Here is a 25,699-nt window from a genome sequence, read left to right as displayed (position 1 = left end):
AAAAATGCTATTCCCTTAGTGAGAAGTGAAACAGAAAACATCAATGTACCATTTTATCCTTTACAGCTTGTGCAGTTGAATGTGCAGCTTGGGAGATGCTGATGAAAACTTGGCTACTTTAACAACGATCCCTCATGTTATATAGATAGACATCAGGCTTGTGCGCAAAATAGAAGGTTATTAGAATCTGATAGCCCCTAGAAATTACCCAGCAATCACTGAGAAAAGTCATTGTAAGGGAGTAAGATATTTCATGGGAGTTCCAAACTAATGTGCCCTTTCAAAATGATCTGAAATACAGACATTCCATAGCTTGGTGTTGTATGTAAAATTGATTATTGTTCACCAAGTTTGGAGGCTCCAGTGCATAGGATCACAAGAGGATACACTGTCTCCATTTTCAACAGGCATCCACCAGACCAAAATTAACCAGGATGGTTCTATGCTTACACGAAGTGTTTCAGCACTTGCCCAATTGCACTATTATCAGCTTATCTACTTGAGGGCCGAATGGAATACTTGATAATTCAGCACCTTAATTATCCTGTGTCATTTCACCTGGTGGTAGTTGGTGGAATTGGGTAGATGGAGCTCTTCAGCCTGGGAAGGCAGTCCATCTAAGAGAGGGACAACTCTGATTTCGAACCTCCGCTGCCTTGCAGCCACACCCACTCATGGGAAAGGCTCTGGCAACTCCTGCGACGACCCCGGTGCCAAGCTGTATCGGCCCTTACCCTTCCCTTGGACAACGTCGGTGGCGTGGAGAGGGGAGACTTGTTGGATGGGCAACTGCTGGTCTTCCATACAACTGTGCCCAGGCCTGCACCGTGGAAAGGACACTCCAAGACTTTCCAGGTGCAGATCCATGGTCTCGTAAGACTAACGGATGCCATGGAGTTGGTGGGATTCCATTTATATTTTGGGCCTTTGGCTGCATTCCTTTCCTGTAGAATCATTCACTGTGTCACAGCAGAATTTAAAAGGCAAACTAAGTATGACATTTCTCAATCAAGTCAGGAAACTGAAATAAGCTCATGCCAAGTTACATTTGTGCAGGTTGAAATAAGAAAACAAACTTACTCAGTTTCAATTAGAAATAGGTTAACATTAACCTGAGATGACCAGCCTTGTCTACTCTTGGGATATTGTTAATAGCAGGCATGAGATTTTCTAATTTGCATAAATCAGTCTTGAAAGTGTAAAATTTACTATTAAGATTTTTTTTCTGTCCAAGGTGCAATTAACAGTCATATTCAAATTAACCTCATAAGCCAACAGCGATTTTCTCCAATACTTGTGTACCCTGCTATATTATCTCTGCTTGAATCCATCTAGAATGGCTATTAGTTTGAGAAAGCCTTTGAGTCATGCATAATCTGAAAATGTTAGTTAATTATGGAATTGATAACAAGAAAATTTAAGAGTTGATGCTAAAAATAGCTCCAGTGCCTTCAATCTTCTTTGCAATTAAACTGTGTTCTCTAAAGTTCTGTTACAATGTTCCAACATCCTGAATCCCACCGCTATCTCTCCCCTCCCACCCACCAATCAGCAATAACGGCAAGCTCAATTATTGATTCAGATTCTTGAACTGAATGACATGGTCCACATACATTTGATTTAGTTGGAATCAAGTACATTGTAACGCTATTAGTAAATCTAAGTGGAAGTAGCAAAGCATTTTAATTTCCACAGTTTCGCTTGTCAGACTGATCATGGCTGCCTCTGCAAATAAGAACTGTCTCATAATCCTGTTTGAAGGATGATGAGTCAGGCTAATAAATGGCAAGTGCTGTCCATTTTTCCTGCATCTTTACAGAAGCTTAGCATGACTTTTCAACAATACAAGGATAACCACTAAATAGGCCAGAAAAATTAATGGCTTGTATTCAAGTGAACTTTAATGGACTTCACTATCTTGTGGCTGAGACAACAAATGCAATCATTTTTCTTTGTACTAGATTTAATTGTAGATAACGTTAATATCCTAGTAACACACACAAAATGCTGGGTATCTCAGCAGGTCAGGTAGCATCAATGGAGAAGAGTACAGTTGACGTTTCAGTCTGAGACTCTTCGGCAGGACCCTTCAATATTCTAGTGTTCATTAGATGTACAAACCCCATTTCCAGAAAAGTTGGGATATTTTCCAAAATGCAATAAAAACAAAAATCTGTGACATGTTAATTCACGTGAACCTTTATTTAACTGACAAAAGTACAAAGAAAAGATTTTCAATAGTTTTACTGACCAACTTAATTGTATTTTTTAAAATATACACAAATTTAGAATTTGATGGCTGCAACACACTCAACAAAAGTTGGGACAGAGTTAAAATAAGATTGAAAAGTGCACAGAATATTCAACTAACACCGGTTTGGAAGACTCCACATTAAGCAGGCTAATTGGTAGCAGGTGAGGTATCATGACTGGGTATAAAAGTAGCGTCCATCAAAGGCTCAGTCTTTGCAAGCAAGGATGGGTCGTTGCTCACCCCTTTGTGCCAAAATTCGTGAGAGAATTGTGAGTCAGTTCAATAGGAACATTTCCCAATGCAAGATTGCAGAGAATTTAGGTCTTTCAATGTCTACAGTACATAATATTGTGAAAAGATTCAGAGAATTCAGAGACATCTCAGTGCGTAAAGGGCAAGGTTGGAAACCACTGTTGAATGCATGTGATCTTCGAGCCCTCAGGCGGCACTGCCTAAGAAACCGTAATGCTACTGTGACAATTATAGCCTCCTGGGCTCGGGAGTACTTCGGAAAACCATTGTCACTTAACAGTCTGTCACTGCATCCAGAAATGCAACTTGAAACTGTATTACGCAAGGAGGAAGCCATACATCAACTCTATGCAGAAACGCTGGTGAGTTCTCTGGGGCTGAGCTCATCTCAGATGGACCGAAAGACTGTGGAACTGTGTGCTATGGTCAGATGAGTCCACATTTCAGCTAGTTTTCGAAAAAAACGGGTGTCAAGTTCTCTGTGCTAAAGATGAAAACGACCATCCTAATTGTTATTAGTGAAAGGTGCAAAAGTCAGCACCTGTGATGGTATGGGGGTGCATCAGTGCTCACGGCATGGGTGAGTTGCATGTATGTGAAGGTACCATTGACTCTGAGGCGTATATTAGGATTTTAGAGAGACGTCTCTTCCCGGGACATCCATGCTTATTTTAGCAGGACAATGCCAGGCCACATTCTGCACGGGCTACAACAGCGTGGCTTTGTAGACACAGAATGCATGTGCTTGACTGGCCTGCTGCCAGTCCAGATCTATCTGCTATTGAAAATGTATGGCGCATCATGAAGAGGAGAATCAGACAACAGAGACCATGGGCTGTTGAGCAGCTGAAGTCTTATATCAAGCAAGAATGGACAAAATTTCCAATTGCAAATCTACTACAATTAGTATCTTCAGTTCCAAAATGATTAAAAAGTGTTATTAAAAGGAAAGGTGATGTAACACAATGGTAAACATGCCTCTGTCCCAACTTTTGTTGAGTGTGTTGCAACCATCAAGTTCTAAATTTGTGTATATTTACAAAATACAATTAAGTTGGTCAGTAAAACTATTGAAAATCTTTTTTTTGTACTTTTGTCAGTTAAATAAAGGTTCATGTGAATTAACATATCACAGGTTTTTGTTTTTATTGCATTTTGGAAAATATCCCAACTTTTCTGGAAATGAGGTTTGTACTTTCACCAGAACTGCTTGATGCCAGACTAAGTTGTCGGTCATTCTCACCTCATGCCTAGATTCTGTTCTCATTTGCACCAAGGCTTTAATGAAATCTGGATCGAAGGGGATCTTAAATGAGCACAAACTGAGCATCAATTAAAAGGAATTTGTAACACTGTGAAAGACTTTGTGGTGAACTATGTGCCTGTCTGGACACGCCCCGGGCTGACTGCTCCTGTGGCTCCTCCCACAGGCCCCTGTATAAAGGCGATCTGAGGCCTGACGCTTGGCCTCAGTCTCAAGGACATAGTATGATGGACACTCACTCCTGGTTCCTTCTTCCAGTCAATAAAAGCCGATATCTCGCCTTACGTCTCAGTGTGAGTTATTGATGGTGCATCAGACTTCCTACTGATAATTGAGTTTACATTGCTGCAGTGATAACCAGCTAGATTTAATTAGTCCTGCCTCTGAGGGAGGGGCCAGTTGGAGCAATTTTCCACTTAGTTGTGTAGATGTCAGTTAGGCATTTGCACTGGCACAGGTCCACTAGAAATAACAATTACTCCAGGGCACTTCAGCACTTTTGGCAAGTCGTTGGGATGTTTGTTGTATATAAAGTGAACCAACATGCTTTTACTAGCAGGGCCTCATTGATTAAACATGTCGGTCCGAAGATGATTAATTTTGCATTTATCTAAGGGATTCTATCAGAAGACATACATATTAAAGGAGCATTTTCCTCCTAGTGATTGAATATTGACCAATCACAACAGGACTGAGTAGCCACACGCACAGATATAGAGTTATACAGCAAGGAAACAGGCCCTTTGGCTCAACTCGTGCTTGCCGACCAAACTTCTGAGCTTGTTCGATTTGCCTGCAGTGGGCCCATATCCATCTAAACCTTTCTGATTCATGAACCCATCCAAAAATCTTTTATATGACGTAATTGTACTCATTTCTGGCAATTCAATCCACCCAAAAAGATGCAATCCTGCAGCCTACTGGTGGACCAAAATCTGAAGAATTACTGAAAATACTTCTGGTCCCGAGTGAGATTGACAATTATTCTATTGCACAAGATGAATGCAATTCAAAATTAGCCTTTTGCTATGATTCAATGGAACAAAATTTCAGAAGTAGAGTATTATATCGTACATTGAATACTAATAATGAATTTCTGGGCAGTCTTTTATTCCCTAAAAAAATTTCAATCTTTAGAACAGAGCAAAAATCCTTCATGACATCAGACTCCACGAATCACTTAAGGTGTATTACGTGTCCTTTCATTACAGGAGTCCAAAATTCAATGTAAATTTTATTATCAGTGTACAAATATGTCACTACATTCAACCTTGAGATTATTTTTTCTGTGGGCATGCTCAGCAAATCAAAAGTAACAAAAAATGATCGATAAAAGATTAAGACACTGCTGTGCTTTCTTCGCAATTTCATTTACATGCTGGGTCTAGGACAGGTTTTCTGAAATAGTAACACACAAGAATTTAAAGTTGCTCAACAAGGACCTGGACCCACTGCAATTTGCCTATCACCACAATAGGTCTACTTCAGATGTGATCTCAAAGGCTCTTCACATGACAATACAAACACCTATGTCAGGATGTGGTTTGTTGACCATAGCTCAGCATTTAACACCATCATTCCCACAATCCTGATCGATGGAACAACAGAACCTGGGCCTCTGTACCCCCCTTTGCAATTGGATCCTTGACTTCCTAACTAGATGAGAACAATCTGTGGGGATTGGTGATAATACTTCCTCCTTGCTAGCGATTAACACAGGCACACTTCAATGGTGTGTGCTTAGCCCCCTGCTCTACTCTCTCTATACCCATCACTGTGTGGCTAGGAATAGCAGAAATACCATCTATAAACTTGCTGATGATATAGCCATTGTTGGCAGAATCAAAGATGGAGATAAGGTATACAGGATTGAGATATACTAGGCGGCAGAGTGGTGACACAGCAACAACCTTGCACTCAATGTGAGTGAGACAAACAAGTTGATTGTGGACTTCAGAAAGGGTAAGAGGAGGAAAAACAAACCAATCCTCAGAGGGATCAGAAGTGGAGAGAGTGAGCAGTTTCAAACATCTAGGTGTCAAGATCTCTGACAATCTAACCTGGTCCGAATATATCGATGCAGCTACAAAGAAGGTAAGACAACAGCTATATTTCATTAAGAGATTGATGAGATTTGGTTTATCAACTAAAACACTCAAAAACTTCTATAGATGTACCGTGGAGAGTATTCTGACAGGCTGCATCACTGTCTGGTCTTTGGGGAGGGGTGAAGGGCTTCTGCATAGAACCAAAAGAAGGTACAAAAAGTTGTAAAATTAATCAGCTCCAGCTCCACCTTGGGTACAAGCCTTCGTAGTATTCAAGACATCTTCAAGAAGCGGTGCCTCAGAGCGGTGATGCCCATTATTAAGGATTCCCATCACCAAGCACATCCTCTTTTGATTGTTACCGTTAGGAAGTGGGTACAGAAGCCTGAAGGTACACACTCAGCTTTTCAGGAACAGCTTCTTCCCCTCTGCCATTTGATTCTAAAATGGATATCAAACCCATGAACACTATCTCACTTTAAAAAATATATATTTCTATTTTTGCATTACTTTTAAAATATACACCCATATTATATATGTACACATACACATATATACTTAATCTAATCAATTTATTTATTATATATCATCATGGATTGCATTGAACTGCTGCTGCTGCTAAATTAACAAATTTCACGACACCTGCTGGTGATAATAAACCTGATCCTGATTTTCATAACCCTTTTTACCTCTGATCTTCCAATGAGGACTGATTCATGGACCTCTGGTTTCCCTCTGCTGAAATTTACAATCAGTTCTTTGGTCTTGCTGACATTGAGTGACAAGTTGTTGTAATGGCTCCAGTCAGCCAAATTTTCAAACTCCCTCCTGTATGCTGTTTCATTACCACATTTGATACGGCCCACAACAGTAGTGTCTTCAGCAAACTTGTATATGGTGTTGGAGTTGTGCTTAGCCACATTGTCAAAGGTGTAAAGCAAGCAGAACAGGGGGCAATGCACACATCCCTGCAGTGCTCCTGTGCTGATGGAGATTGAGGGAGATGTTTTAGCCAATCTGAACTGATTGGGGTCTACAGTGAAGTTATCAGAATCTAATTTGCTCAAGGAGGTATTGACGTCAGGGTTTTGGAGCATATTGGTTAATTTGAGGGGATGATGGTATTAAATGCCGAGCTGTAAACGATAAAGTGCATCCTGATGTATGTATTTTTGCTGACCAGATTGACAAGCCAATGAGATGGCATCTGCTGTGGACCTGTTGCTTTGGTAGACAAATTGGAGTGGATGCAAGTCACCTGTCAGGCAGGAGTTGATATGTTTCATCAACAGCCTCTCAAAATACTTGACCACAGTTTATGTAAGTGCTACTGTGTGATAGTGACTATGAGTGATCACTTGAGCAATATCTGTAGACTCCCCAAAGTGGAGGGATTCTCAAATAAAATGATAGTTAACTTCTTATGTCTTTCTCTTAGTGTTCAGTTCATACAAATAATAAACAGGAATACAGTTTAATTCTACATTTCTTACACAGGCACAATGAGGCATTTTGTGTGTTAATTTCTTCATTGGTAGAGAATTCATCAACCAGCCATACAAAATAAGGCCAAGCTTTTTGTTTTGTTTTTTTTGGTTGAGTAAATGCAGCATTTGTCCATTGGGAAATAAAGTAAACAAGTTGAGAATGCAGTAGCCTCCAAAACATTCTCTGCCATTCCTCTACATCAGTGAGACGTCGATTGGGGGGCCCTTTTGAACACCTTCAATCTGACCAGTGCAACAGTCAGTATCTCCCAGAAGCCACCCATTTTGACTTTCCATTCCTTTACCAACATGTCTCTCCATGGCCTCCTTAACTGTTGCAATGAGGCCAAACTCAGGTGTTGTTGGAGGAACAACACCTCATATTCCATCCGGGTAGCCTCCAAACTGATGGCATGATAGTGATTTCTCTGACTTCCAGTAATCACTCCCCCCATCCCCTTCCCTGTTTTAACATTTCCAATTCTAGCTCCCCCCTAACTCCTTCTCTTCTCTTCCCCCATCCTCATGACCATAAGAGCAAAATTAGGCCATGCAGCCCATCAAGCATGCTCCACCATTCCATCGTAGCTGATCCCAGATCCCACTCAACCCCATACACCTGCCTTCTTGCCATATCCTTTGATGCCCTGACTGATCAAGAAACTTTATCAATTTCGCCTTAAATATACCCACTGACTGAGCCTCCAGAACTGTTTGTGGCAGAAGATTCCACAGATTCACTGCTCTCTGACTAAAAAATTCCTCCTTACCTCGGTTCTAAAATGTTATCCTTTAATTTTGAGCTGTGGCTTCTAGTTCTGAATACCCTCACCATAGGAAACATCCTTTCTACATCCACCCTATCTAGTCATAGAAAACATAGAAATCCTACAGCATAATACCGACCCTTCAGCCCACAAAGTTGTGTCGAACATGTCCCTACCTTAAAAATTACTAGGCTTATGCATAGCCCTCTATTTTTCTAAACTCCATGTACCTGTCCAAAAGTCTCTTAAAATACCCTACTGTATCTGCCTCCATCACCATTACCGGCAGCCCATTCCATGCACTCACCACTCTCTGCATAAAAAAAACCCCTGACATCTCCTCCATACCTACTTCCCAGCACCTTAAACCTGTGTCCTCTTGTGGCAATCATTTTAGCCCTGGGAAAATGTCCTTTCAACATTCGGTAGGTTTCAATGAGGTCCCCATGGTTTCCTCTAAATTCCAGTGAGTACAGACCCAAAGCTGCCAAATGCTCTTCATATGTTAACCCCTTCTTTCCTGCTATCATCCTTGTGAACCTCCTTTGGACTGTCTCCAGTGATAACACATCCTTTCTGAGGTACGGGGCTCCAAACTGTGTGGCCTGACTGGTGTCTTGTGAAGGCTCAGCATTATCTCCTTGTTTTTATCTTCTATTCCCCTTGAAATAAATGCTAACATTGCATTTGCCTCCTTTACCACAGACTCAACCTGTAAACTAACCTTCTGAGAATTTTGCACGAGGACTCCCAAGTCCCTCTACACTTCTGATGGTTGAACCTTTTCCCAGTTAGATAATAGTCTGCACTATTGTTCCTTTTACCAAAATATATTATCATACATTTCTCAACAGTATATTCCATTTGTCATTTTTTTGTCCATTCTTCCAACTTGTCCAAGTCCTGCTGCAATCACATTGCTTCCTCAGCACTACCTACCCCTCCACCTATCTTCGTATTATCCGCAAACTTTGCCACTATGTCATCATTTCTATTATCCAAATCACTGAAAAACAATGCGAAAAGTAGTCATCCCGATACTGAAGGACACCACCACTCACTGGCAGTCAACCAGAAAAGGCCCTTTTATTCCCACTTGCTGCTGCCTGCCTGTCAGCCATTTCTCTATTCATGCCAGTATCTTTCCTGTAATGCCATAGGATTTTATCCTGTTCAGCAGCCTCATATGTGGCACCTTAACAAATGCCTTCTGAAAATCCAAATAAATAACGACCACTGCCTCTCCTTTGCCCACACTGCTAGTTACTGACCTACCCATAACCTCCCTGGTTCCCCACCTCCCTCCTTTTAGTCCATGGTCTACTATCCTTTCAATCCTACTTCCTCGGTATGTTATCTTCTCCTAGCTTCTTACATCATAAGAATTCCCTACCTACTAACCCACATTACTTCTCACCTGCTCTCACCTATCACATACCAGCTTCTACCAATTCCATTATCCCCAAGTTTTTTATTCCGGCTTCTGCCCCTTTACTTTCTAGTCCTAATAAAGATTCTTGGCCTGAAACATCAACTGTTTATTTCTCTCCATAAATGGCACCTGACTTGCTGAGTTCCTCCAACATTTTGTGGTTGTTGCTCTGAATTTCCAGCATCTGCACAATCTATAGATTTATAAATTATAGATTTTGTCCAAATTTACTAAACTCTCTAAAAGGATGGTAGTTTCCCCTGAACCTTCAAAGGAATATGGGACTTGGGGTAGTGAAACTGTATGTTACATTTGATAATCATTGTGGCAACTGCACAACATTCATTTTACAAAGAAAAGTACATTTTTAAAAATGAACTTTTCTTTGTAGGATGAATGCTGTGCAGTTGCCATAATGAATTTTGTTTAAAAAAGTAATTTTCCAATCATTTACCTGTCCCGTTTCTAACACATTAGAAAATCAAACTTTTCAAACACAATCACTTGCATTTACACCATTTAAAAATCTCTATTGAAGCACATATGCCACATATTTGCTCCTCTAGTGTTTTCAATCAGTTCTCATCAACACCTAGGCTTTCATATCGTTCAACTTCTCCATTACCAATTTTTCCAACAGCAGCTTTCCCCATCGTAGAAGGACTTTAGCAAAGCTGCAAAGCAAGTGATAATCACCAACAATGCTCAGGGACTTTGGGAAGTCAGGGAGTGGAATAAATATAGTGAGACTTGTGGCATGGTATTTGCTTACAGATAAAACTGCTATGAAGTTGTCAAGATTTAGCAAAGAACCACTACTGGTGTAGGATTTTAAAGTGAGGAAAACAATTCAAAGAAGCTAAACACATGCAAATATAGAAAATATCAGGAATAATAAATATTTGCCTGACCTGATGGGTCTCTCCAGAATTTTGTGTTAACATTTCAAACATCTGCAAAATCTTTTGTGTCCAATCCAGTCTTGTGCCTTGTCCATTCTACCTAACCAATTCAATTTCCAGCGATTCAGTCAGTGTCCCAAGATCTATTTAACCCAATGATTTATAGTCCTCCACCTAAAGTTCTCGTTTCAATCCTAAATAGCTGAGTTCTTCCCGATACTCAAACAAATAGATTACATTTTCCCCGTCCCTCCGATAACTCTGGAGGAAACCATGAAGCAAGCTACTGCAGAGCTAGGTCAAAAGATATTTAGAGTTTTTGAAGTAAAAAGTGATCAGGAAATATTAATGTGGATAAAATCCATTGCTCGAAAGAACAGGTTTCCAGCACCACTATCGTTTGTGTCTCTTGGGCAGTGGGGAAGAACAAGGAGGCAAAGAACAACTGTTAATTTGGTTACACTCACGAAGTGGTTGTGGAATTAAGGAAGTCAGCCCACATCTATGAAGGGGAATAAACAGTCAGTGTTTCATGTCAAGACCCTCCCCCTCTATAGATGGCCCTGATTTGCTGAGTTCCTCCACCATTGTGTGTGTGTCACTCAAGATTTTCAGCACAAACATGTGAATTCTTTATTTGGTGATATTTAATGAACCATTTTGACAAGGAAAGTCATCAAGAATGTGATGCTGTGAGAATGGAATTTTACTATTATGACCATATTAATAACTTGTTTCTGGAGACCCAGAGCATTCTCCTAGAGTTGCTGATAGAATACCAATGTTCTTATGTACAACATGAACATAAAAACTGAAGGGAGAAAAATTTGATAGGACACAAATATTTTCTTTCCTTTAAGATAAGTTGATTACAATATTGCCAATATATGGAAAGTGGTTTCTGATTCCCTCTAGATTTTGATGAAACTCAGTGGTTTTTTGAGCATTTTTAGTTGTATATTAGTGATTAAGCACATTAAGCAAATGACTTGAACTTTTCCAGCATTTGTTTCCCCAAGCTGTCAGCTACAAGACTTCCAGTAAATAATATGTTTGCAGCAGCTGTGCACAGGAACAAGCACATTCAAAGCAGCGAAGACGAAGAATGATTAAATGAAGATAATCCATCTCCTGTGGATTTGGGAAATCTATTATATTCAGAATCTGAATTAGGCTTTTTATCACTGATGATTGTGATTTTGCAGCAACAGTACCGTGCTAGACAAAAATAGTAACAAAAGTAAACAAATAGTGCAAAAGATGAATAATGACATAGCATTTATGGACCATACAAAAATTGCTGGTAGAGAGGAAGGGACTGTTCTTAAAATATTTGAGTGTGTGTCCTCAGTTTCCTTTGCCTTGTCCCAGATGGTAGCAACACTAAGATCAGTAATGGTTGACAAGTTAACACAAGATAGCAAGAGATGCATCAGTAAGAACTAGAATACATTAGTGACAAGAATGTCAGCTATCTTTTGACATGAATAGAACTAAACTGGGTAGCTGTGACATTACGAAGACGGATCTATTACAAAGAAAGAATGCTGACTTACAGACCAATTTATAGCAATGAGCACTGCTATAGAAATTAGTGATGAGGTGAATTATTTTGATTTATATTTTTAAATCGCTACATGCTAAACCTAGTCAACAGAGCACGTTATAAGGCTTAGCAGCATCAAGTCTTTATGTAACTGCACTATGGTTAGGATCCATACCACTCTATATTCTACTGCAGATGCCTATATATTCAAGATTCAATTTCATATGGCATACGTACATTGATAAATAGTGAAATGCGCCAATAGTGTTCACAACCAACACACCCAAGGGTGCGCCGAGGGCAGCCTGCAAGTGTCTCCACATATTCCGGTGCCAGCATAGCATGGCCGCAACACAGAATGAAAGCAACAAACAACAGCCGCAAAAACAAGCCCCATTCCTCCTTTCCAGCCATGCATATGCACATCGTTTTTAACCACTGTCAGTTGCTTAGAAAGCTAAGCATGAACATATGCAAGAATACAGTCTTACAGAAATCTAAAAATGAGTGTAAGAGTGTTACTGAACTGTAAATAAAAGTAGGGCATCGAGCAGAATGAATATAGGGCTGCAAGCTCACACAGTGTTAATGGGCGAGCAAGACAATGCAATTTAGAAGTCCTTTCTTGATTTATTCAAAGATACAAATGAGTCATTGCCAAGCGTGTGACCAAAATGCTGAAGTTTGGTGGTAACGGAGCATTCGATGAAGGTTAGTGACAGCACAGGTGTGAACCGAAACTCAGAAGTTCAATTATTGTCCTAAATTTTATAATTCTTATTTGAGAAACAGCAGCTTGTAACAATCCCTGTGAGATGCTTTTAGCTTATTGTGGTTTTGGTTGGCTGTGTAAACCTCTCCTCAGTGCATGTGCTTGATATTTCTTCTGCAAAGTTTTTTGGGAACTTTCACTTTATGTTGGCAAGATGTACGATACAACTCTGATAATCTGCTAACTTGTAAAAATTGCACACAATTTATGTTTTTGTGAATATTGTGTTATCTGAAGTTATGTGCATGTGATGCTGTTACAAATAAGCTTTTCATTGCACTTGTACATACGGTAATAAACTTGATGACGGACAATGACAATTGACAACCATTCAAAAATACCAATAGTTTAGCATCTGGTTCACCAGGTGCTATTTGTCACATTTCCTATCCACTGATTGGAAACTCAATATCTACTTGCCAGGTCTCCATCTCCATGCCCTTCCTAACCAATCTGGGCCAGTTGGCCATGCTTCCTTCAAACTTACCAGTGTCTGGTAAGTTTAAAGTGTTACTGTCCATAAGATAACATTTAATAATCCAGAAAATAATTAGGCCAAAGTGTGCCACATTCGTGGAGTGATGCTGCATTGAGATGAAGGCACAGAAGGGAGGGTTGCTAAGCTTGCAGGTGATCAATTGGAATTGAGTAATAAAGAGTACACCAGGAGGCTGCAGAAAATACACGTTAGTGGAGTGAGAGGGCAGTGACATAAAAAATAAACCATCCTGTTAGGCAACTCCTGACTCTGCTGATCCCACAATGGCCTCAATGACCACCACAATATCCACAAAAGTAGGGGGGGGGGGGAATTCAACAGTGGCTGGATGGGAGATGCCAGAGAGTTGTGATGGATAACTGTTTGTCCGGTTGGAGGCCAGTGACTAGTGGAGTGCCTCAGGGATCTGTACTGGGTCCAAAGTTGTTTGTCATATACATTGATGATCTGGATGATGGGGTGCTAAATTGGATTAGTAAGTATGCAGATGATACTAAGATAGGTGGTGTTGTGGATAATGAAGTAGTTTTCAAAGCTTTTAGAGAGATTTAGGCCAGTTAGAAGAGTGGGCTGAATGATGGCAGATGGAGTTTAATGCTGATAAGTGTGAGGTGTTACATTTTTGTAGGACTAATCAAAATAGGACATACATGGTAAATGGTAGGGCATTGAGAATGTAATAGAACAGAGTGATCTAGGAATAATGGTGCATAGTTCCCTGAAGGTGGAATCTCATGTGGATAGGGTGGTGAAGAAAGCTTTTGGAACGCTGGCCTTTATAAATCAGAGCATTGAGCACAGGAGTTGGGATGTAATGTTAAAATTGTACAAGGCATTGGTAAGGCCAAATTTGGAGTATTGTGTACAGTTCTGGTCACTGAATTATAGGAAAGATATTAACAAAATAGAGAGAGGACAGAGAAGATTTACCAGAATGTTACCTGGGTTTCAGCACCTAAGTTACAGAGAAAGGTTGAACAAGTTAGGTCTTTATTCTTTGGAGTGTAGAAGGTTGAGGGGGGACTTGATAGAGGTATTTAAAATTCTGCGGGGGATAGATAGAGTTGATGTGGATAGGCTTTTTCCATTGAAAGTAGGGGAGATTCAAACAAGAGGACATGAGTTCAGAGATAGGGGGCAAAAGTTTAGGGGTAACACAAAGGGGAATTTCTTTACTCAGAGAGTGGTAGCTGTGTGGAACGAGCTTCCAGTAGAAATAGTAGAGGCAGGTTCGATATTGTCATTGAAAGTAAAATTGGATTGGTATATGGACAGGAAAAGAATGGAGGGTTATGGGCTGAGTGCAGGTTGGTGGGACTAAGTGAGAGGAAGCGTTCGGCATGGACTAGAAGGGCCAAGACGGCCTGTTTCCGTGCTGTAATTGTTATATGGTTATGTATTAGAGATATTTATATGGAGATAATAAAGGGGTCCCAACACTGATCCCTAGTCACACTCCACCAGTCACAGGCCCCCTGTCAGAGATTCAATTTTAAACCCTCAATGCTGGAGGTACTCAGCAGGCCAGGCACCATCAATGGAAAAGAGTGAACGGTCGACGTTCCATGGATGCTACCTGGCCTGCTGAGGTCCTCCAGCATTTGGTGTGTGTTACTTTGATTTCCAGCATCTGCAGATTCTCTCTTTTTGTGCTTCCTATCAGCTTCCTGAATGCACCCTATTAGATCCCCCTGAATCCCACGTGACCTAATTTTGCAGATCAGCTTGCCGTTCGGGGCCTTGTCAAACGTCTTACTAAAGTCCAGACAATATCTACTGCCCTCCCTCTCATCTACTCCCTGTAGTCACCTCTTCAAAAAACTCCAGGAGATTCTTCGCACACGAGCTTCCATGCACAGAACAACGCTGACTATTCCCTGGATCAGTATCCACGTGATGGTGGATCATGTCTCTCAAAAAATCCCTCCAGCAACCTCCTCACAACAGAAGTCAGGCTGATCAGCCTGTAGTTGCTGTCCTGTCCTTCTTGACAATGGAACCATATTAGCTGCACCCCAGTTTTCTGGAACTTCGCCAGTGTGGGTAACAATGAGACAAAAGCCTCTACAAGGGGTTCTGCAATTTATTTTCTGGCCTCTCATAAGATCTAGGGATGCACTTTGCCAGGCCCTGGAGTTCTGCCCACCTTAATGTGTTTCAAGACTGCACCATCTCACTACCTATTACCATTAATTCTTTGGTATCCATGATATTCACCTTAGTAAACACAAGGGATTAAAACTCTCAGCCACCTCCTGCAACTCCATGCATAAATAACCCCGATGATCTTTATGAGGACCGAGAAACCTTATTCTCCCTTTTACTGTTAATATAACTCAACCACCTCTTGGGATTATTTATAACCCTGCCTGCCAAATCAAACTCAACTCTCTTTTGCCCTCTTGATTTCCTTAAGAATGGTCTTAATCTTTTATATTTATTGAGGGATTAGTTTGTATCCAGCTATCTAAATGCAACATATGCAATTTTTTTTCTTACTAGAGACTCAATATCTCTTGTCAGCCATTATTCCCTTAAATTCATATGTCTACCTTCATTCTAACAGGAATATGCTGCTCCAGAATTTTCATATGACCTTTTAAAATGTCTCTCACTTGCCAGCTGTTACTTTGTCTTTAAACTGAGTCATCTAATTGACTCAAATTAGATCCTGCCTTCAAAGTTGGACCTGCTCCAGTTTAGGACTTAAGCCTGTAGACCTGTTCTAATCTTCCCCCTCCCCCCCCCCGTTACTATTTAAAAAATAATAGAATTGTAGTTACTGGATTCAAAGTGCTCTCCAACAGCCTCTTCAGTTACTTCTCTCCCGTGAGGTAAGATGAAACAGAATTAATGACTTCCCTCTTGCAACAGCAATAAAAATGGCTGAGCACGTTGACAAGATGGCCAACTGAACTTTAGTTTTGGGATCTGTTGTGCAGGTAGGCCTGTCTGAGGCGATTTACTGGAAATTGTGGTAGTTTACAGTAAACGGCATATCGGGGGGTCAGGCCTTGTATGAAGTTCTTAGTTACCTGTCAGGGACTTAAGCAAGACCCTGAACAGTATAATAAGGTTGCTTCAAAGGAGTTTTAGAGTTTCTCCATGACCAATGCATGTTAATCTTGACACCCTTTTGAAGTTTCGAAGTGCTGGAACACCCTGGCAACCGAAGACTCAGTGGTTAAGAGCAGATAAGCAGTGCTGCTAATTGTTAATTGCCGAGAAATATTGCAACAAATTGCATGCAACCTTTAGCTTTATTTGTTAGGGAAGAATCAAATAAAGTAGTCTGGGAATTATATCTTTCATTGCTGAGTCAGTTGCTCAAGAGGAATCAAAAGAAACCTGAGCTCTATTTTGAGACAAATTGGCATAGTTGGCAGGATTCCACTCTGAGCCATACTTCAGGGAAAGATAAATGAGTATAGGCTGACGAGTTTTAAAAAAAATTCCTGACTGACAAGATAATTCCAAAGGTTTTGGTACTCTGGCCAATTTGAGAGCAACAAAACATGTGGAACTGAGTAGTTACAAGGGCCAGAGAAAAGAACCCATTGGATGGCATAGATTTTCCTTCCCATTTGTAAAGGACACCACTAGAGCTGCACTTTGGGTGTTTATGGATGTACTTAAGGATAGAGAGCAACACAAACAGTAAATGCCTTAGAGAAAGAAGTTTCTAGATTGAAAGATGGATTAAAGGAGAAGGGGAGACAATTGAACTTAGCACATGAACCTGTACACACAGCTCAAGAATGGGCTGCGAAAACTGAATAGTCAGAGCCATGCTGGCCAGCCAACGTGCAGCTCCTGGACAAAAAGAAATGGCAGAGAAAATTGGTTCTACCCTGGACCCAGTAAAGGTGCGAGCTATGAAGGGAAAAGGCTGGGATCCAGATAAAACAGACAGGGGATTTCTGGTCAAGTCCTGATGATAGATGAGTAGATCAACCCATTGATTTTATTGCTACAGGGTCAACCCACTGTTATTGCTATGGGGTCAATAACAGGCGTCCTTAGCAGACCAGCCTCTTAAAACTGTAGTAGATAAACGCGAGGACAAATGGGAGACAGTACGAGGATTAGGATGACCAAGAACAGCCGGCACAATGGTGTGCTCAGTGGTAGCAGGTTGTCACTCAGGACGATAGTGGAACAGAGTTCAGGGATTTGCAGGATTGAATTTCTTTCCAGCTCACCACCTGACTGACCCAAATCCGGGATGCAGCCGGGGATGAGGTTAAACTGCTAGCCGCCGAAGTACCTAAGCGAGGATCCATCAGTCCACACTACTGGGAAAATACGGGACGGTCAGCAACAAATTCCTCGTTCAGCCTGCTGGTGCACGTTTGTTACCCCAGCCCAACAGACTGGCACACAAGTCCTGCAGAGTGCAACACACCCAAACAAAGTGCGCAGTGGCTGAGGGAAATGGCCATTCAAGGAACCATAGATGACGAGAGACAACAGGCCCAGAGGAAGCCCCTTTCACCCAGGGACTCCAAATGAGGCTGGTACAATCAGCTACTGGTTTTAGAGGGGTGGTGTTGGCACTAACTACCTCTGTTCTGGGAAAGTCAATAGAAGTGATGTCTGCAATGGGAACCTTGGAAAATGCGATAGAGGGGAAGAGCCAAACCCACTCTTTCTCTGTCACACCCGAGGCACTGGTATCCCAGAACACTGAGCTGCCAGGCCTGCCCTTCTTACAGCTACATGTCTGTTAAGGCTACGATATCCCAGTCCCTACAGGCAGCCCACTTCCACAGTTCATCCATGTTACTGTTAAGCTATGTGCATTGAACTTGGTGAAATTTAATGAAGTCCTATCGGCCCTTTTCCTGCAAACCTGGATATTGTGATTTTCCCACAAGGATATTTTCTCCCTTAGGTCCAAGTGCAACCCACCCCTCTCATACAGGTCAACTCTACTCTAGGACAGATCCCGGTGATCCATGACCGAGGGACAACTGCACAAGTGTGTGGACATCAGCGAGTTCAACCGTCGCGAAGTTGAAAAGGAGACAGCTTTACAGAGTGGGTGTCGGAGAAGCGGGCGACAGAGTAGGAGGGCTTTGGCTCAACGGGGCTTCGGTGATATCTGGCTGAGGCGAGGTAGGTTACCTATTAAGAAAAGAAACAGGAAGTGTGTCTGTGAGGCCGGTGTTCTGTACTGGGTGTCCGATGTGGGATGTCCAGGAGACTCCCAGCCTCCCAGAAGGCCTCATCTGCGTCAGGTGCATCGAGTTGCAGCTCCTTAGGGACCGTGTTAGGGAACTGCAGATGCAGCTCAATGACCTTTGTTTGGTCAGGGAAAGTGAGGAGGTGACAGAGAGGAGCAATAGGCAATTAGTCACACCAGAGCCTCGGGAGACAGATAAATGTGAAACAGTCAGGAGAGGTAAGGGCAAGAGGCAGATACTAGAGAGAACCCCTGTGGCTGTCCCCCTTAACAATAAGTGCTCCTGTTTGAGTACTGTTGGGGAAGACAGCCTACCTGGGGGAAGCCACAGTGGCTACGTCTCTGCCACAGAATCTCACCCTGTGGCTCAGAAGGGTAGGGAAAGGAAGAGAATGGCAGCTGTAATACGGGACTCTATAGTTAGGGAGTCAGACAGGCAATTCTGTGGACACAGGAAAGAAACACGTATGGTAATTTGCCTCTCAGGTGCCAGGGTCCGGGATGTTTCTGATCACATCCACGATATCCTGAAGTACAGCCAGAGGTCATGGTACATATTGGAACCAACGGCATAGGTAGGAAAAGAGAGCAGGTCCTGAAAACAGACTACAGGGAGTGAGGAAGGAAGTTAAGAAGCAGGACCACAAAGGTAGTAATCTCAGGATTACTGCCTGTGCCACGTGACAATGAGTACAGGAATAAAATGAGGTGGAGGATAAATGTGTGGCTGAGGGATTGGAGCAGGAAGCAGGGATTCAGATTTCTGGGTCAATGGGACCTCTTTTGGGGCAGGCATGACTTGTACAATACTCTGATCCGAGGGGGACCAATATCCTAACAGGGAAGTTTGCCAAGGCTATTGGTGAGAGTTTAAATTAGAATTGCTGGGGGCTGGGAGCCGAACTGAAGAGACGGAGAAAGGGGCTGTTGGCTCACAAAGCTTGGAGAGGGAGGATAGGCAGGTGATAGAGAAGGGATGTGCTCAGACTGATGGTTTGAGATGTGTCTATTTTAATGCAAGAAGCATCATGAACAAAGTGGATGAGCTTAGAGTGTGGATCAGTACTTGGAGTTATGATGTTGTGGCCATTACAGAGACTTGGATGGTTCAGGGGCAGGAATGATTACTTCGAGTGCCAGGCTATAGATGTTTCAGAAAGGACAAGGAGGGAGGCAAAAGAGGTGGGGGTATGGCACTGCTGATCAGAGACAGTGTCACGGCTGCAGAAAAGGAGAAAGTCATGGAGGAATTGTCTACCAAGTCTCCGTGGGTGAAAGTTAGAAGCAGGAAGGGGGTCAATAACTCTACTGGGTGTTTTTTTTTATATATAGACCACCCAATAGTAACAGGGACATCGAGGAGCAGATAGGGGGACAGATTCTGGAAAGGTGTAATAATAACAGGGTTGTCGTGGTGGGAGTGGAGTTAGTTAGGAGTGCTCAGGAAGGTTTCCTGATACAATATGTAGATAAACTTACAAGAGGAGAGGCTATACTTGATTTGGTATTGGGACATGGACTTGGTCAGGTCTCTCAGTGGGAGAGCATTTTGGAGATAGCGATCACAATTCTATCTCTATACCATAGCATTGGAGAAGGATAGGAACAGACAAGTTAGTAAAGTGTTTAATTAGAGTAAGGGGAAATATGCAGCTATCAGGCAGGAACTTGGAAGCATAAATTGGGAACAGAAGTTCTCAGGGAAATGTACAGCAGAAATGTGGCAAATATTCAGGTAATATTTGCCTGAATAGGGAAGTTCCAATGAGACAGGGAAAGGATGATAAGGTACAGGAACCATGGTGTACAAAGGTTGTTGAAAAAAAAGCTTACAAAAGACTTAAAAAAAAACTAGGTAATGATACAGATCTAGAAGATTATAAGGCTAGCAGGAAAGAGCTTAAGAATGAAATTAGGAGAGCCAGAAGAGGCCATGAGAAGGCCTTGGCGAGCAGGATTAAGGAAAACCCCAAGGCATTCTACAAGTATGTGAAGAGCAAGAAGACATGAGAGAATAGGACCAATCAAGTGTGACTGTGGAAAAGTGTGTGTATGGAACGAGAGGAGATAGCAGAGATACTTAATGAACACTTTGCTTCAGTATTCATCACGGAAAAGGATCTTGGTGATTCTAGGGAAGACTTACAGAGGATTGAAAAGCTTGAGCATGTAGATATTAAGAAAGAGGATGTGCTGGAACTTTTGGAAAGCAACAAGTTAGATAAGACTCTGTGACTGAACGAGATGTACCCCAGGCTGCTTTGGGAGGTAAGGGAGAAGATTGCTGAGCCACTGGCAATGATCTTTGCAGGATCAATGAGGACAGGAGAGGTTCCAGGGGATTGGAGGGTTGTGGATGTTATTCCCTTATTCAAGAAAGGGAGTAGAGATAGCCCAGGAAATTATAGACCAGTGAGTCTTACTTCAGTGGTTGGTAAGTTGATGGAAAAGATCCTGAGAGGCAGGATTTATGAACATTTGGAGAGGTATAATATGATTAGGAATAGTCAGCATGGCTTTGTCAAAGGCAGGTCGTGCCTCACGAGCCTGATTGAATTTTTTGTGGCGGTGACTAAACACATTGATGAAGGTAGAGCAGTAGATGTAGTGTATATGGATTTCAGCAAAGCATTTGATAAGGTACCCATGCAAGGCTTATTGAGAAAGTAAGGAGGCAGGGGATCCAAGGGGACCTTGCTTTGTGGATCCAGAACTGGCTTCCTCACGGAAGGCAAAGAGTGATTGTATTTGGGTCAAATTCTACATGGAGGTCAGTGACCAGTGGTGTGCCTCAGGGATCTGTTCTGGGACCCCTAATCTTCACGATTTTTATGAATGATCTGGATGAGGAAGTGGAGGGATAGGTTAGTAATTTTGCTGATGACACTGTTGGGGGGTGTTGTGGATAGTGTGGAGGGCTGTCAGAGGTTATAGCAGGACATTGATAGGATGCGAAGCTGGGCTGAGAAGTGGCAGATGGAGTTCAACCCAGATAAGTGTGAGGTGATTCATTTTGGTAGGTCAGATATGATGGCAAAATATAGTGTTAATGATAAGACTCTTGGCCGTGTGGAGGATCAGAGGAATCTTGGGGTCTGAGTCCATAGGACACTCAAAACTGCTGCGCAGGTTGACTGTGTGGCTAAGTAGGCCACAGGCATTGGCCTTCATCAACCATGGGATTGAGATTCAGAGCTGAGAGGTAATGTTACAGCTATATAGGACCCTGGTCAGACCCCACTTGGGGTACTGTGCTCAGTTCTGGTTACTTCACTACAGGAAAGATGCAAAAACTATAGAAAGGGTACAGAGGAAATTTACGAGGATGTTGCCTGGATTGGGGAGCATGCCTTATGAGAATAGTTTGAGTGAACTCGGTCTTTTCTCCTTGCAGTGACAGTAGATGATAGGCGAGCTGATGGAGGTGTATAGGGTGATGAGAGGCATCGATCATGTGGATAGTCAGAGGCTTGTTCCCAGGGCTGAAATGGCTAACATGAGAGGGCATAGTTTTAAGGTGCTTGGAAGTGGGTACATGGGAGATGTCAGGGGCAAGTTTTTTTTTAAAACACAGAGAATGGTGAGTGCATGGAATGGGCTGCAGGCAATGGTGGTGGAGGCGGATATGATAGGGTCTTTTAAGAGACTCCTGGTTAGGTATATGGAGCTTAGAAAAATAAATAGAGGGCTATGGGTAACCTTAGGTAATTTCTAAGCAAGGACATGTTCAGCACAGCATTGTGGGCTGAAGGGCCTGTATTGTGCTGCTGGTTTTCTGTTTCTATTAACCTTTTTCCAGCAAGAGATAGTTTGAGTAGCATATGCCATGTAATGCAAGGAATGTGAGGTATGCAAACAGGGAGAAAAGATAGTGAAATATATGCGTATGAATCATGAAAACATGCAAGCTTTTGTGAAATCTTTGCCCTACCCATCCCATCTGGTAAAACAGCAAATCAGCTTCCTTGTGGATTCACTTGTTGCGATTCCAGTAACCAGAACCCTAGCGTGGAAATGATGTCACTATTTCCTTAATTGCTTAACATTAAAAATATAAAATGTGAATGAGCATACAAAAACAGGCTTAATTTATCAATTCTAGGGGTACCATGTTAAAATTTTCTGGCTTGCAAAGAGGAGGTAATCAACAGTCATAACGAAATATTGTGCAGTCTTTTAGTACTATCACGTCGACTTTACAACGTAGTCCAGGAACAGCCTTGATCTTAGATATGGGCAATAAAAGGAATAGATTTAGTGTATGTGTATTTTTAAGTGTGTTTATAAAATGTAGGAAGGTACTAGTACAAATTTTATAATCACAATGATAGAAATATCTGGAATTACTTTAGAACTATCAAATTCTGATGTTTGCATGTACCTGCTAATTGTGTAAATTCAGAGCAACAGAGAGGGTGTCACCGTGATTAGTTTAATGCTTTACAGTGCCAGTGACGTGGATTTATTTTCCACTGCTGTTTGTAGGGTATTTGTACGTTCTCCCCATGACCACGTGGGTTTCCTCCAGGTGTTATAGTTTACTCCCACAGTCCAAAAGATGTATGGATTGGTAGATCAGTTGGTCATTTGGGTGTAACTTGGCAGTGGGACTCATTACGACAGAAGGGCCTTTTATGGCGCTGTATCTCTAAAAGGAATGTATTTATATTTATTGCGTTTTATTATTATTTTTGAGTTAGTCATCCTTGGTGCTTTTTGTGCTGTATCAGATCAGGATTTCATTATTTTATTCTCCTTTACACTTGTGTACACAACATTACTAAACCATCTTAAACCTTGGCACTGTTGCAGTTTTAACCTAGACAAGCACAGAATCATTAGCATGATGTAAATTTTCATCTTATTTTATAAATGCAATATTTCACTGCCGATTCTTTTTGATGAATTATGTATAGCCAAGTTTTCTAATGCCATATTAAGCAATTGCAGTTAATACTTCATCTCCAATCTTATTTTTAATTTACATTTGTAATTGAATTCCCTCAGAATAAATCTTTCAAAGCTTAAAATGCTGAAACACCTATACATTCAATTGTGTTTTTTAATCTTTTGCTACCAAAGCTTCTTCAATTTGATCGGTTGCTTCACCTGCTTGATGATATCATTGCCCATTGTCCACAAGATTCTGCATTCCATTACTAAAGGGGCAAAATATAATCTGCAGAGATGCTGATGTTTTGTGAGTGTGTTTTCTGTGAAAGAAGTGAGCATCGTTCCAGTTTCATTCAATAGCAACTTGCGTACCGAATACAAGGACTGTAGCAAAAGCACATAAAAATCACAGCAGGTAGATGCATGTGTTATGTACAATTCCATAATAAAACCTTTCAAACTTTCTCTCATGTTGGCCTGTTAAAATTGTTGGGAAATACCCTGGATTCCACAGTGGTATCCACAAGTTGAAAGGAGGAAAATCAAACCCCACTACTTGGCAGATGATAAACAGGGAGTCAAAGACATGTTAGCCTGACATTAGTTATATTGAAAATGCTTGTTTTTTTCTTCTTATTATTACTACTATGAGGTAACAGAACATTTAAAGGATAGGAGGAGGCAGGGCCAAAGTGGATTTATAAAAGAAAAATGATATCTGACAAATCTGTAGATTTTTTTGAGTTTTGTAATTAGCAGAATAGGCAGGACAGAAGCGTAGCGGCTAGCATTAACACTATTACAACGCCAGTGACCCAGGTTCAATTCCACCTCTGTTTGTAAGGTGTTTGTACATTTTCCTCGTGTGTTTCCTCCAGGTGCTCCAGTTTCCTTCCACATACCAAAGACATACGGGTTATTAGGTTAACGTCACATGGTTGTAAATGGGCAGCATTGGCTGATTGGGCCAGAACAGCCTTTCAACTGTGCTCCATCTCTAAATCGATTAAAATTAAGTAAGGCAAAATAATGTAGATATGGTGTATTTGTACTCTTAAATGGAAGAACACGGATAAGCTGAATAGCCCATATCCACATATCTTGTGTTAATTCTTATGTACATTAATTCCCCAGTGAGGGTTGGGTCAATTGACTTAATCTTGTCACTCGATCTTGCATTGACTACCAAAAATGCATATGAGTGGACTGGATTGCATTCCCTTGCCTTCTAATTCCAGATGAAGAAATATATTTTTAATACTATGTCTCTCACCTTAATTTTATAATTCAAAGTATTACTTCATGCTACAAAACACAAGGTGTACCAGCTCATTTGCCTATGAACAGTATTGTGTACGAAATACAAAAGCATTTTGCATTGCTGAGTACTTCCTTGGCTGGAGTACAAATTCACTTAATTATGTTGACCAATATTAGTAAATTTTTAATTAAGCCAATGACCAACCCCTGCCTCCTACCACTGACCTTATTCTTTTCTCTTCAGCTTTTCTCAACATTTCATCTCGGTTTAAAACTTCTAGAATCGTTTTCTTTTCATCGTCCAACAGGAATGACAGATTGACAACCTCAGTTTTTTTGGACATGCTTCTGCAAAAGCAATGTTTGTTCTGTTCTTGGGGGTCTAGTGATGACTAGTTTTGGAGAAAATCACTTGCTGAGAAATTCAGGATACAATGAAGTGAATGTGTTCAATCTTAAGTCTTGGTTCAAGGTAGAAATTGGTCCAGTCTTCCCAATAACCATGATTAACTGCAGGGTTTCCAAGTACAATTCATCTTAGTTGGTTTACTTTGAGGTTGTTCAGTTTAGTTGTTTGGCCTTTGAAGAAAATTTTAATGTTTGCTGTTAAGATGCAATTATGCCTTCCAGATCCTTAGCACTGATCCTCTTGGTCACATATACTTGTAAACTTCAGCCACCTTTAATGCTGAAAAAGGAAAACAAAAATATCAAAATACATTCTCTAAAAGAAATTAATATCAACAATTTATAATGGAAAAGATGTATTCCATTATGAATGAAGTTGAATATAAATGATCAACTTTGTCAATACAATCTCATGAATGAAGTAATGCATGGTAACAATCTTATCTTGCCTCATCATGTTATATATTTACAAGGTGCATTTTCAAACATACATGAAACATTTTTCCCTCATTGCCAGTTTGAAAACGCTATTTATAATAAAGCTGGTGACTGTTACGTAGCAGCTATGTGGAACAAGGAAGCACAATCTGGAATGGAAGTTGCTCAATTCACCTGTAACAGTGACAATACTTTTTCTCCCTGGAAGAATTTTCAAGACAATGCATTGACCCCAATGAGAGAATTTGGGAAGTATGAGCCTCTTGGAAAATACTTTCAACAACAGGACCAA

The 25,699-nt window shown here is 41.2% G+C and overlaps 1 protein-coding gene across 2 annotated transcripts in view; it reads right to left on the bottom strand.

Annotated features, from left to right (window-relative positions):
- The window catches only part of sytl5 (synaptotagmin-like 5), a 182,020-nt gene that overhangs the window by 61,188 nt on the left and 95,133 nt on the right, over positions 1-25,699 (bottom strand). For both annotated transcript variants that reach the window (XM_059968237.1, XM_059968236.1), the window contains one exon: positions 24,787-25,249. In XM_059968237.1, coding sequence (XP_059824220.1) covers positions 24,787-24,905 — 119 coding nt within the window. In that variant the 5' untranslated portion in view covers positions 24,906-25,249. The remainder of the gene's footprint in view (positions 1-24,786; positions 25,250-25,699) is intronic.

The sequence above is a fragment of the Hypanus sabinus genome, chromosome 4, assembly GCF_030144855.1.
Source record: "Hypanus sabinus isolate sHypSab1 chromosome 4, sHypSab1.hap1, whole genome shotgun sequence".
In the NCBI taxonomy this organism is placed as follows: domain Eukaryota; kingdom Metazoa; phylum Chordata; class Chondrichthyes; order Myliobatiformes; family Dasyatidae; genus Hypanus; species Hypanus sabinus.
Note: the sequence above shows the minus strand (reverse complement) of the source record. Positions and strands in the feature narration are given on the sequence as shown.